General features: G+C 37.2%; 1 protein-coding gene across 3 annotated transcripts in view; it reads right to left on the bottom strand.

Annotated features, from left to right (window-relative positions):
• Window positions 1–13,553, bottom strand: part of HDAC9 (histone deacetylase 9) — a 420,133-nt gene that overhangs the window by 359,831 nt on the left and 46,749 nt on the right. Inside the window, exon 1 of one of the 3 annotated variants that reach the window (XM_069860327.1) lies at window positions 2,714–2,732. The exons of the other annotated variants lie outside the window; for them this stretch is intronic. Within the exon in view, the coding sequence (XP_069716428.1) occupies window positions 2,714–2,729 (16 nt within the window). The 5' untranslated portion in view covers window positions 2,730–2,732. Of the gene's footprint in view, window positions 1–2,713; window positions 2,733–13,553 lie in introns of those variants that run through there. 3 annotated transcript variants of the gene reach the window in all.

Consider the following 13,553-nt stretch of genomic DNA (forward strand, 5'->3'; position numbering starts at 1 on the left):
AATGTATAAAAACCAGTAACTGAAGACAACTGTCAGTGCTGTATACTTGCTATTCAGAATTTTTTACTTTTAAGACCTGACTTGTCTTTTTATGTTACAACATATTTATTTTGCCTATGTCAGTGATACAAGAACGGTACTGTGTTAAACTGGAAAACAAAATATTTGAGAGAGTGTGTGTGTTGGGTTCTGAGCAAAGTTCTGCAGACAGTCAACAAGTAGAATATCATTCAGCAACCTTTTCCATAACATGAACACTGCACGGCACCTAACAAGGAAACAGCACAGAAAAAGTCACCCTGGAATTGTTCTATGTTTGTCTGCACACCCTTTCACGTACAACAAACTGCAAGAGAAAAAAAAAAAATGAACTAGAGGAGGAAAGCTGTCTAACAGCAAGCTGTACTTGAAGATAGATCTCAAAAAGTAGGTTTCCTGGCTTGAAAGAATTTCCCCCCTCCCAATATTCAGAATCTAATGTATTTCATTAATTTCAATAATAATCAATTCAACAGTTTATGTCAATTGACAGTACGGCTACACTTGTTATGACCATTAAAACCACAACTATTGGGATGGATAATATAACAACTGCTTCAAGATGCAACACTGGTATGAAACACTGGACAGCTTTGGGGTCCCAGAGGTTAGGCTCTAGTAACACAGATAATTAAATCTTAAGACTTCTAAGCCATGACAGATATTCTAAATATAAAAAGAAACAGCCTTCGGAACAGCACTGAGTGCTAGAGAGGAGAGGAAAAATAATTGATGGCCCAGCACCTTAAAAAACTGAACAACGGGTCCCCCACATTATTCGGCTTAAATGTTCTATTTTTAAAACAATCCATTTTTGCCTCCTATTTGGCAACAAATTCAGAACTAACATTTTAAAAATTTTTCCTCTGCACACAGAAGAGCTAAATACTTATTTTTAGCTTCACTTCCTAAGGAAATGAAACTTATCCGTTAGGCCCTCATCACAATAACCTTTAAATTCACAGAATGATTTCTGCCAGGTCTGACAGGGTGTAAAACATGTTAGGTTCCCAAAAATGGCAGCTAGGAGAGGGAAGAGAATTTAACTAGTGCCTTCACTAGGCATCAAGGAGAACACCCAGAAGCTTCTCCCTGCCATCTCCCAGACCAGGCTGCTGAAGATGTGTTGCTCAACATTCTGGGTGAAGGGGGGGAAGAAAAGGATAAGGCTGCTTTTGTTTCATTGGTGTGTTTGCTTTAATGAAAGCTGGGATGATTGTCTATTTGCATAATTCCAGTTCAGCTGCAAATGAAAGTACCTTGGCCAAATCCCCAAGTTAAGACGTCTGCAAAACAAGGTTGTTTTGTCACTTTGCTAAGAACAAATTACTTGCCAATTGCCTTCATGTTGCTCAGATGGAGGTTATCGATGGCCTCAAAAAGCAATATATTCTGTAGTTATTATTACTCTCATTTATTCACTACTGTTAATTTAATTTTTTTTCTACGGTATTTACTGGATGTTTTCCTTGATGGCTCTTCAAAAACTATCAGCATTAAAGACAAGCGTATAAGCCTTTTCATCACAATACACCCATATCTTAGGGCAAGAGTGGCTGGCAAGCACAAAGTGTCTCCTAGCTGAATCCATGGTCCACCATGTTTTCTTGTGCAAGACTCAAGTGGAATTGCTTCTACTGTTTCTCAGAATGAGAATATTAGTACAGCAATTTCAAAACCTTATTTTTATCAGCCTCCTGCAACTCTCTGAACATTCGGCTTAGTATTTTTGTCTTTCAAAAGTGAACATCCAAATGTGAGCGGAAAACATGGAAGTCATTCTGCAAATATGTGTAGAAACTATAAAGTATCAACATGAATAGATAACATGCATTAACATGATATGCTCTGAATGTAAATACTAAAATGTATTATTGACTTTTTAATTATGCCCTCCCTAAGAAAAACACCCATTACTGAGATTTTTTGTTTGTTTTGTGTTGGAATTGGGGTTTTTCCTAGGAAAAGTATCATTAAAAAGCTGCTAACACACTTCAAGTAAGGCTATTAAGTAAAGAAATACACTGACAACCCAGGCTAGGGCATCCCACTAAATGAACAATTCTATAAAATATATACTGAACCAACATACCCAAAAAACTAGGGTAGGGCACATTTAGCCATTTCACAGACACATTATAGGTAAGACAAAACCAAAAGCTGTTACAGCTGAAAGCCTTATTGCAACTTTTGGTTTTATACTGGGAATCCAATCTAACTCCCATTCAGACCAGGAAAAACAAGCTAGAGCTTTTAATTGTACTACTGCAGAAACACCAGGCTCGAACTTCATGCAGACTTTATGGTTGACTGCCAGTTTTGTGAGCACAGCAAGTACAAAACCAGCTTATTTTAGCCTTAAATATACATCTTCTCTGTAAGACTACTTCACGTCAGGTAATCAAGTGTATTTAGAAGAGAAACCACTGAAAAATATTTGCTTATTTATTTAGCCTATTACTTAGTATTTTAAAATATAATTACTACCAATAGGTCCTGCAAGTGAAACCACAAAACAAGAATTTTCCAATCACCAAGTAGTAACACCAACCAACATAGATGGCTTCATTCAGCTTGTGAAGGTATAAAAAACTAACATAAAGCAGTGCATCTTAATCAAATTTTAAACACGGATGTTCATTTCCAATTTAGATCTTAAAACAAAGGAACTTACCATTTAGAGCGTACATGTTGTAACTCATGGTGGTTTAGAAAGCTAGCAAGGCTGTTCTGATATTAAAAGCAACAATGAAGGGAAGTGGTTAGTCAACTAGCTGGTTCTGTTATTCCCTCCCATTTCTTTCAGCAGTACCTAACTCTGTGGGTTCACAATTCAGCTCACCATCCCAGTTCTCCATTTTTATTTTTTTTAAAAAAAATGTGCCACACCAATCCTGCAGGATTATTACAGTGTTTCAAACCACATGTTCAACACATATAGTTATAATAAGATATCAGATACAACATCCAATCATTAATAACCTTGGCTTGCTTGGGGAGAAAAATAAAATTTACCAAAGAGTAGCTTTTTCTCATTGCTGCTTTGAACTGAAGCTGATAAAAATGCAATACACTCTGCATTACTGGAAATGGAAGCAGCACTTTCCCAGATTAGTAGTGAAATACTCCTGGTCATGAACTTTAACCACTGCACAGGTGTTCACACATCTATACATGAATATGAGATGCTATCTAACAAAGTATTAGTATTATATAACTACTTCATACAAGTGAAAGTCACCAAGCGTAATGAGAAAGTGACAGTTACTTTTAAATTAGTATGTTTAATTTTTGTGTCAAAGCCCTGTTTGTAAGCATATTTGCATACGTGCATTGCATACTTCCTCATTTCAGGTAACAATCCGGTTCTCTGGAATTTACTTCAAATTACAGTTTCATTGGTAAGCCATGATTTTTTTCCTAAAACACAAAATTTAACAGCAGATGTAAAAGGAATTCTGAAAGAACACAATCTCAGTGTCCCAATTTAGCAAGCTCCTTTAAACACAAAGAATTCCAACTTTTAGCAATAGTATTTGAAAAAACCCAATACACCTTCCTTTGATTTTGCACATTAAAATAATATAAAATAGATTAAGACAAGGAGGTTAAAGCAAAACCACACAAACATCCTAAGTTTATCTTTACATTTGTGGTCTCACAGTTTACTCAATGCCCTCCTTTGGCATTTTAAAAATATATTAAAGATGTAGCACCGAAGCAATCCGTGGTTTTGGATGTTTTGAGTACTTAACAGAATTCATAAGCCAAATCGATGCTCACTTCTCTCCCTACCAAAAAAAAAATCCCACACCAAAAAAACCCCAACATGTATACATCCTCATCCTCTTTCAGGGCAGGACAATTCTAACAGCACCCTCGTTGCACCCTCCCAGTAACAGCATTCAGCTGGATTTCCAGTGCAAAAGGCTTTGTAATAGTGCTTGTAAGGGCCTGCCTTGCAACGGCTGCATCGCTGCCAAGAAACCCGAGCCTGATAAATCTGAAGCAGCTTTGATGGCTTTCTACGACACATACTCAGGAAAACTGGGGGCGAGCGGGTAGGTCTGTCTTTAGCAACGTTGCATGGGCCAAGTCAATGTGCTCTTTTAAGGCTCTTTAATTCTACCTTTTCACTTCCAAAGGAATTACTACACTGTCTCATCCAAAGTCAAAATTAGCCTCATATTTTGATCATGTACTGCAATATACATTTGCCATACACACTTTGTGAAATGATCATTATTCACACAATTTTCTCCTTTATCAGCTACAGCATTCATAATTTTTGCATGTTCATTGAACTGCTGAACTTTCCTCTCTTTCTCCACACATTACAGAATTTCCATCAACCTACTTCTTTAAAATATATAAACGTATATTTGAATTACTAGAGTTCTGAATGCAAATGTTAATAATTCCTAGTGTAGGAGATTTCCATCGTCATTTAAATATTATCATCTAAAGGCATACTCAACTTTTAATTCCTTGATATGCACAACGTCATATTCTGCTTATTCTTTGTGAAATGAATGGCACATTATGCTATTCCAACAGAAAATTTTATTGTTTGCCTTTTCTATCTCCTCTATCCAGGATGATTGCCTTGTTATTTTGCTTACTGCAAAGACACTTGTCTTCAAGTCAAGCATTTCAACAACAGTACTTCATTTACCTCAAAGGCTTCAAAAGCAAGAAAACCATTATGCAAACTGACAGCTGGACAGGCAAGTGCTTGAAATATAGTTAGAAAAAGCAAAGGTAACCAAGTGCTAGATGTGATAGCACAGCCCAAGGACTCTACACTTGGATTTTTCTATTACCGGCAAAGTTGTGGGATGGAGCTACTATTTCTACTTTGAAAGATCATCTGGGCAATCTTTATAGTCTTCCCTAGATTTCCTGCTGTGTATGATCCAGTAGAACTGAACCCCAAAAAGTAGCTTTCAGATTATCTTTAGTTATTAAATAATAAAAAATATTATCCACACACTCATCAAAACCTCACCATATTCTTCCTGAAGCTCCACAAATCTGACATCTTTGAAACTCATCAGAGAAATAAAGTTGGAAATCCTAGCAGTATGCCCTGCATCTGCTTGTGCCTTTATACAGATAAGACAGCACGAGACAGGAGGAATTACTTACATAACAAGAACTCAGCTAAATTGCCAGTATTAGGGATTGCATCATATAAAGAAAATACTATCTTTTACTCTATAAGAAGCAATTAAAAAATCTTTTCAATACCTGCTGCAATCTCAGCATTCATTTGTCAAGTGGCTTATCAAGAAATAGTAAACTTCATAACAGATACAAATTACTGTACCAGAGACAGTGAAGGTGCACAAAACCCCCTCATTAGTCAAGACACACAGAACTAATATGTATATATGTATGCCATGTAGCAAACATGCCAGACGTCAGGGCACCCCACACATTTCAGTATAGTCTCCTACCCTACCCATTCTACAAGTGGAAATGCTGCTCTGCTTGCCCAGTTGTTTTTAGTAGGTTAACATCACCACAGCAGGGAAAAAAAAAAAAAAAAAAAAAAGCAGCTACATATTTCATTTTGAAAAACAGAACAGGATAAAACAGGCAAACTTTTGTTTTATATATTAAATGTTTTTCATCCAGCATGACCATGAACTATGCAAGTATCAAGCCAATTGCTAAAAATCATCCTTGCTGTCTTAAGAAATCCTTACAGCTCTCTTTCTAATTGTAAAATAAAAACAAATAAAAAATACCTAAATAGCTCCAATCCCCATTTAGACCAGTTGTTATGCATTACTGAAATTCCTTGAGGAAGTGCAACTTTTACAAATGTGGACAGCTTGTTTCATTTCCCCAAGCTGTTTCTTTATAACATCATTGCCTAAAGGGTGGGGCAAAAAAACCCAGCAAACTCTAAAATAAGGTGTTTGCATGGCCCAGACAGAAATAGCGCCTTTTTAAAATTGACCTTCTAGTACTAAAAGTTTTGGTCCATTAAATGGGCTGAAAAATCTCTTAATTGATTTTATGCCAGGGCTGCACATCCCACTCTGCGTAGCATGTGCTACAGTGCAGCTCTCAGCTAGTCTGAGGACCTTAGTTAGCTGGGAAGACTTTTTGAATACTAACTCTTCTAGTGCTCCTGTTCCCAGAGTCCTGCCTGCAATAGCCCTTCCTAAAGCAGAGACCTCTGCCAGAGGAAAGCTTGAGGTTTACTCACGTTTCAGCAGAATCAACCCCAGGTGTCCTTTGAGGACCACTTTGAGTCTTCTCTAACACACAAGACTAAGCCTAAGTAAGTACTAAATTAAATGAGAACTTTCTTTATCCTATTTCAGGTTATGCAAGAGCAAATTTGCTTTAGAAAGAGTATTTCCAAGAATCTAGAAGACAAATGTAACTTGCGTCTGGATCACTGGTGGTACAGGTCCCTCAAGCTGTTCCTGGATGGCATCACTCCAAGCAGGTTCAGCGCTGCCTCCTCCAAGAGTGACAGTCAGAAACTACTGTCTCTCACTGTTCTTATGTCACTTGGTTCTGCAGCCAGAAGAAACCATATTTTGTAGATATTTGGTTTTATACTGTAGATCCTCACTATGTGAAAAGACCACGAGTATGCCAGAATTTACACTGCTATTTGAGGACATTTCCCCAGATGAAGTTTTCTCCAATGATCCAATTACCCCTCCATCCCACCAGGGGGATGATGTGATTGAGAGCTGCCCTGCAGAGAAGGACTCAGGGGTGCTGGTTGATGAGAATCTCAACATAAGGCAGCAGTGCGGGCTTGCAGCCCAGGCAGCCAACTACACCCTGGGCTGCATCAAAAGCAGCGTGGCCAGCAGGACGAGGGAGGGGAGATTCTGTCCCTCTGTTCGTCTCTTGTGAGACCTCACCTGGAGTTTTGTGTCTAGTTCTGGTATCCTCAATGTAAGAAGGATAGGGAGCTATTGGAACTGGTCCAGAGGAGGGCTACAAGGATGATCCGAGGGCTGAAGCACTTTCCATATGAGGACAGGCTGAAAGAGTTGGGCTTGCTCAGCCCAGAGAAGAGAAGGCTCTAAGGAGATCTTACAGCGACCTTCTAGCACCCCAAAGGAGCCTACCAGAAAGCTGGAGACTATTCATAAGGGCTTGTGGTGATAGGACGAGATGGAACAGGTACAACTGGAGAAGGGCAGATTTAGGCTAGACCTTACGAAGAATTTCTTCACCATGAGAGTGGTGAGGCACTGGCACAGGTTGTGAAGGGAAGTGCCAAGGCCATGTTGGATGGGTAACCTGATCTAGTGGGATGTCCTTGCCCACGGGGTGGAACCAGATGACCTTGCAAGGCCCCTCCAATCCTAACTATTCTATGATTCTCTTATTTTCTAGCTAACACACAGCAGTATTTCATCAGAAAAATGCTTATGCAATGAAAATCATAATTAACATCTGTCCACAAGCATTTCTGTAAGAAATGACAATATTACCTTTTGTAACAATTCTTGTAACAGTTGTGTGTTCTCCAGGCTTACACGCACGTTGGATTTCATAATACATTCTGGACACTTCCTTTACTCTCAGTGCGACAGAAGACAAACCACGCATGAAAGGCTGTTTATGATCCCACTGCTAAAAATGACTGCCACAGGATGCTAAGAGTGAAAAAACGTTAAACAAGATTAGATCAGACAGGATGAGATCTTTTGCCCTTTCACTCTGCATGTTCCAGAGCATGCAGAAACCAGGGAAAATAGCCAAAACACTAGCATGTGTAAGTCAAATTGGACACAAACTTTTCATTGAAGACTACGCATTTCAGAAGAGGTCAAAAATACTAACGTTAGCTTCCAAGACCTGCATAAAATCTCCTTTAACTCCTAAATAACATACTGAAAATAAGTAAAATGGCAAAAATAATGTTGCAGATTTGGTACATAAAGTACTTACAGCAGTACTTAAAAAAAAAACCTAGCCATTTTTTTTTAATTCACCTTTATTTGCTTTTAAGGTTTCAAATTTTAGCTTATGCATTCCAGATGCGGCAGTCCAGTGTTTTATAGAACCTAAAAATAGACCCTTGAATTTTAAGTCAGCATAATAAAAAAAAAAATTAATAAAAAAAAATCCCCAGTCAATTTGAAGAATGTTGACCTGATATAGCCGGAAAATCTACATTTGCAGAAGGCAAAAAATGGTGCAGAGGTTAACAGACTCCAAGTCTTTTATTTCAGTATGGGTGGGAAAAGGGATAAAGCACAAGTGTTGCTGTTTAGATTCTACGACTACTCTTCATCATGTTTTTAACATATGATATTCATGCACAAAGCTCCAAATAAGGAACATTTTGGATGGAACTTTTTTTAAAATCACAAGAATAAACACATAAAATAGGGTACTAGAAACTTCTCTACAATGGAAATAACATCTAAAACACTTCACTCTCCCTTATCAAAGAAAGCTATCTCCTACTTTCTCTCCTTAACCAATATCAAACCAGTCAGAGAGCATATTTCAGCTGTTGATTATTTCCAGAAGACCTCAGCAAGGTTCTCAATCACCAAATACGTACTTGTGCATTAAAGTTTTAATAGCAGAAAAGCCTCTTAAACTTCCTTTTTTTGGCACTACTTTAAATACTGAGATGACTGCTGCCTAAGAGCAAAGCAACCTCCCTTTTTCAGGGAATCATAAATGCAAGTGCTAAATTTACTATTTTTACTTTGTCTCATATTTTCAGCATTACAGAGAAAATATCTGCAAAAACATAGGTGGTAATCCCCTTTCCCCTAATTTCTCAATTTCCATCTCACTTTTGGAACCTTCCTTTAGTTCTTGTTTCTCACCAGCAATAGGCGCAGGTAGATTATACAGACACCAATTTGACCACGTTGATTACTCAATGATTAAGAGAGAGGAAAATAGCAAGATATAGGCAGATAGATCCAGTGGTTTTATGCTTAATGCCAACTGAATTTTTGAACCTTCCTTTGGTTTTCTCTCCTAAATTCTGTATGTCCCTCCTCTGCCAATGCTTCCTCCACTTCAGAAAGAGAAGTCCTGCACAATCCCATCTCCTCTTATGAAATAGCAAGTGTGGCATGTAGATTTTTGAAGTGCAAATGGTTCAGAAAAGAAGGAAAAAAAAAATCACTCACAAATCAAGTATGAACTGATTTTTGCTTTGCCCACACTGTTCAAAGGTCAAATATTTCCAAGCTGGTACCTGAGAAGTAAAATTTTAACAATAAGGATTTTATTTTAAATAGTTACTCTTGAAGCTTTCAAAGCTCAGGCTACTAAGTCAGTTTTGTTCTATGAAGTGCGTTATGAACAGCATCCACTATGTGGATATTATTGTATAATGCCTTAGTTTCCAGTTATTCCGAATCTAACTGTAATTTAATCTTGTTATGCCCATCAGTATGACTTCTACATATGCCAATCACTAATTGTTTAAGGAGAAGCTTAAAAAAAAAAATAAAAGAAAAAACAGAAGGAGAACCATTTAAAGGTAGAGCTTGGGAGGGGCTTGGTGCCAACTTTGACTCTTCATTTTTTTGTAGAGAAATAATCTCCTCTACATAGTAGAGGAAAGTTATAATCCACAAAGCAGCACTTTAACATCATCTTTTTTTTTTTCCCCCCAAAGAAAACAAACTTTGCTCTTATCTGCTGAAGGTTAGAGAGTTTTGAACGATATTTCACCACCAACTGCACTAGAAATGTTTTCCAGAGTCTAAGCACATATATTTAACTGTTATCTCAATTAACCTGAGAATCTGTTAATTAACCTTCAGTTTGAATTCCAACAGGTGATAGCTGCATTTCATTGTCAGAGCCTTCAAATAGTAAGGAAATTGTATGGCTCTGCAACATACCCTTCACGTAAGATAAAAAAAAAAAAGCCTGCAATTATCATGGTGTGGCACTCATGTATCAGTGTGCTCTCCAGTAAAAAAGTGCCTATTACCTGCACAGCTACAGACTGCAAAATGTGCGCCTTCAAGGCAGTATAGTGATTTATCAATGATGGTGCTTCTTTAAATAACTATGTTAGAAGAATAAACATTAAACAACTTTTAATGGCCGTATCTACAGAACACTTCGTGGCATTAAGCCACAGATCTTTCTCATCTGAAATTTATATTTAGATCTGTAATTTCTTTTATCTGCACACCAATTTCTCATTGTTACAGAACACATGCTCTTCCTCAAAATAACTTGCTATTTTTGTACTATTACTCAGCCACATACTTCCACAAAGCTGCAAGTGTTACTTCAGATAAACTTAGCAGCTTTTTGGCTTCTTTCCATCTTACTTTAATGACAGACAAAGACTACCTAATGAAATATGTTCCCATACCTCCACCTCAAATTTCAGTGTGCTTTCAGTGAGAGCAATAAAACCAGCTGTTTATCAGTCCTCAGTCAACCAGTTAGGATGGAGGGGCGAAAAAAGGAAATATTGTTGCACATTTCAACACTGGTAGAAGTCTTTTGGACAGGAAAAATATCATATCCTATCTCTTAGAAACTTTGATGACTTCTGCTATTATAAGTGGTTTTGAATGGAAGATAGCAGCAGTCAAACTTGTAGGATTATCTCATTAAAGGGTGGATGTAATAGAATGTTAAACATCCACAAGATTTAAGAAAACTGTTCACAAATCTGATAAGCATCATTCTAAATCTTTGATTTCATACATTCAGCTACAGCAACTTAAATTTCAAATGTTTTAGACAAATTACCATTGCGTCGCTAATTGCTATTCAGATGTTTATTCTGAATGCAATCTTTAATAGCCACACTACATACTGCCTCCCTTAGGACAACTTTGCATTATCTGTCATCATTAGCACAACAATGCCACTCTCCCCCACCCACCCACAAATATGATTGTGTAAGACACATACTTCAGCATCACAAAGTTTAATCTTGAGAAGTAATTTATTGCAGTCAGAGGTATTTTTTTTTGCTCTGTGGCTTGTTGTTTGGTTTTGTTCTTTTTTTTTTAAAATATAGATACCCCACATACTTCATAAAGAAAAAATTTCAGTGTGCAAAAGGAAGCAGCAGCTTGTTTCCTACAGGATTTGAAAAACAAACTGACAGTCTCCCTCTCCGTTTTGATAATCGCAATAGGTTCAATTTTGCAGATATTGAAAAAATAGGAATTTAGCATGACACAATCCTAGTAGCCAAAACACATTTGTTTTCTATTCTAAGTATGCATATATTTCTTACTATGTTTTCTTTTCTGTCTTAGAGACCACATTATGTGGAGTTTAATCATATGAAATAATACATCCTCATGCAAAAAAATTTGATTTCTTCAATCACGTCACTTGTACATATTCCACCCAATTCTACTGAGGTCTTTAGAAACTTATTATAGAGACATGTAAATATTTTCTGATCTAAAAAAGAAATATGCCATATAACTAAAACTCATTTTGACCCAAGTTGGATTCTGAATTTTCTGACAATTCTGACCCACTGAATTCTGATTTTAAAATACTAAGCTTTAAAAGTCCCTGCTAAACTTAGTGACTTTGGGCCACTGATTTTCCTCTGCAGCTCCTCCTTGAGGAAGCTGCCATACCTCTGTCCTCATAGATCTTCAATGTGTTTTGAAGAATTAGCATTTAAATAACCAGAAAATTTCCATTTGATTGGGAATGCTCTGAAAGGAAACACACTGCTTTGAAGAACTGGAAGTTGACATCTGGTTGCAGATGAAGTTGTTTCATCACACAGCACTGTCTCAAATGCTGTTTGCACAGCTCCAGTCCAGCAGAGCCCTAGGTTTTTTGGTAGTTCCTGGACATCCAACATGCATAAATAACCTACAAAACTTGTGAACTTACCATTCCTTCCCTGGCTCTTGCCACTTTTTTAATTTCGGTATTTTCTAATCTGTTTTCCTGAGAGCTGACATTATTACCCCAAGAAAACAGCCTGTCAGATAACAGCCTCACAGCACAGCAGGGCTACTATCACTTCATCATTATTATTAACACACCTGCAGCCACACAGACATGGCTAACGTGGAGTATTCTTTGCCCCTCTGTACCCCTCAGTCTCATACTGGGGAACTAGCATCTTCTGTTTTCACAGAATTTTAAGTTAGTAACAAATTGCAAACTAAAAATCAAATCTGCATAAGATGGTTTTGCTGCTATAGCGCTGTTAGCTAGCAGAATCATTCTTTTCGATGTTTGATATAACAGATAGTTAAGAAAAAAACTACTTCAACACTGCAGCACCTCTGATGGGTGTATTCTATTGATGAAATATTTTACCAACCAGGCTCCAAACCCTTTCCACTCAAGGAACTTTCTCAGGGGGATAAGATTGCTGCATACTAAGAAACCTTTATGCATTTCTCCACATTACTTGCCCAGCCTCCCCTTAGACACAGAAAAACTAGCACCAGCAATATCCTCAGCAAGTCTTTCCACCACTGTTGCTAGGAAAAAGAAAGCTTTATTTTGAACTTGCCTCCTACTAGCTTCATCAGACATCCATCCTATAGTTCTTCCAGAAGAGACAGAGAATTAATCGATATCAATCTTCTCCTATGCTATTTATGTTTTTGCAGACTACCAAGTCCAACTAAATTCTCTCTTCCCTGATACAGAAGCTTTTCCACAACACAGACCATGGTCTTGCCTTACTTAAATTCTTCCAATTTTTACTGTATAAATTCTGAGATGATACAATTCTTTCTGAAACAGCCACACACTGTATCAAGTTGTAGGAAAACCTTAGATTTATATAATCACATCATAATGTACTTAGGCTGGCTTTTTATTTCTTTCTTAATAATTCCAAACACTTAACACATTTCCTGAGTGCTACTCATTAGACATTAGTACTGGAGTATTAAGACCTCAAGACTTCACTCTGGAATGACTGCAGTATTTTTGGAGCCCAGCATATCCTATATGAAGTATGAGTTGCTGTTTCTCATGGACATCACTTCACATCTACCTGTGCTGAATGTCATTTGCCACTTTATGGCTCAAAGTCAACTTTGAAAATGACAAGCCAGATTTAGTTTTCTAGCTACACACAAACTAACTTTTTGTAAATTCATATTCAGCCTACTGTTACATAATCCTGATTCATGTTGTTAACTCCTGCAAGTTTTGCTTTTTTTTTGGTACAGAAATCTTCTGTGAATAAAAATAAAGTATGGTAGTGAGCCAAAACCCAGAATTAGTAATGTCTTTGAATTTAATAAGCAGTTTTATCTCTTCAAGCATCCAGGAGACATGCTGAACACACATATAAGAAATATTTAGATTTCTTTTACCTTGAAATTGTTAGCTTTTCCAGTAGATTAGAATATAAGTATGCAGTAGTTGAAAGATACGGAAACTCAAGCTCTGTGAAGCCACTTGCAACAAAAAGATTTTAATTTATTCAGGATAGAAATGCAAATAAATCTTTTCAACACACACTGAGCACAGAAGATTGCAGTGAGACTTCAACATAATTATAATACGGCAGGGAATGGAGA

This window comes from Phaenicophaeus curvirostris, chromosome 6, assembly GCF_032191515.1.
Source record: "Phaenicophaeus curvirostris isolate KB17595 chromosome 6, BPBGC_Pcur_1.0, whole genome shotgun sequence".
Lineage (NCBI taxonomy): Eukaryota > Metazoa > Chordata > Aves > Cuculiformes > Cuculidae > Phaenicophaeus > Phaenicophaeus curvirostris.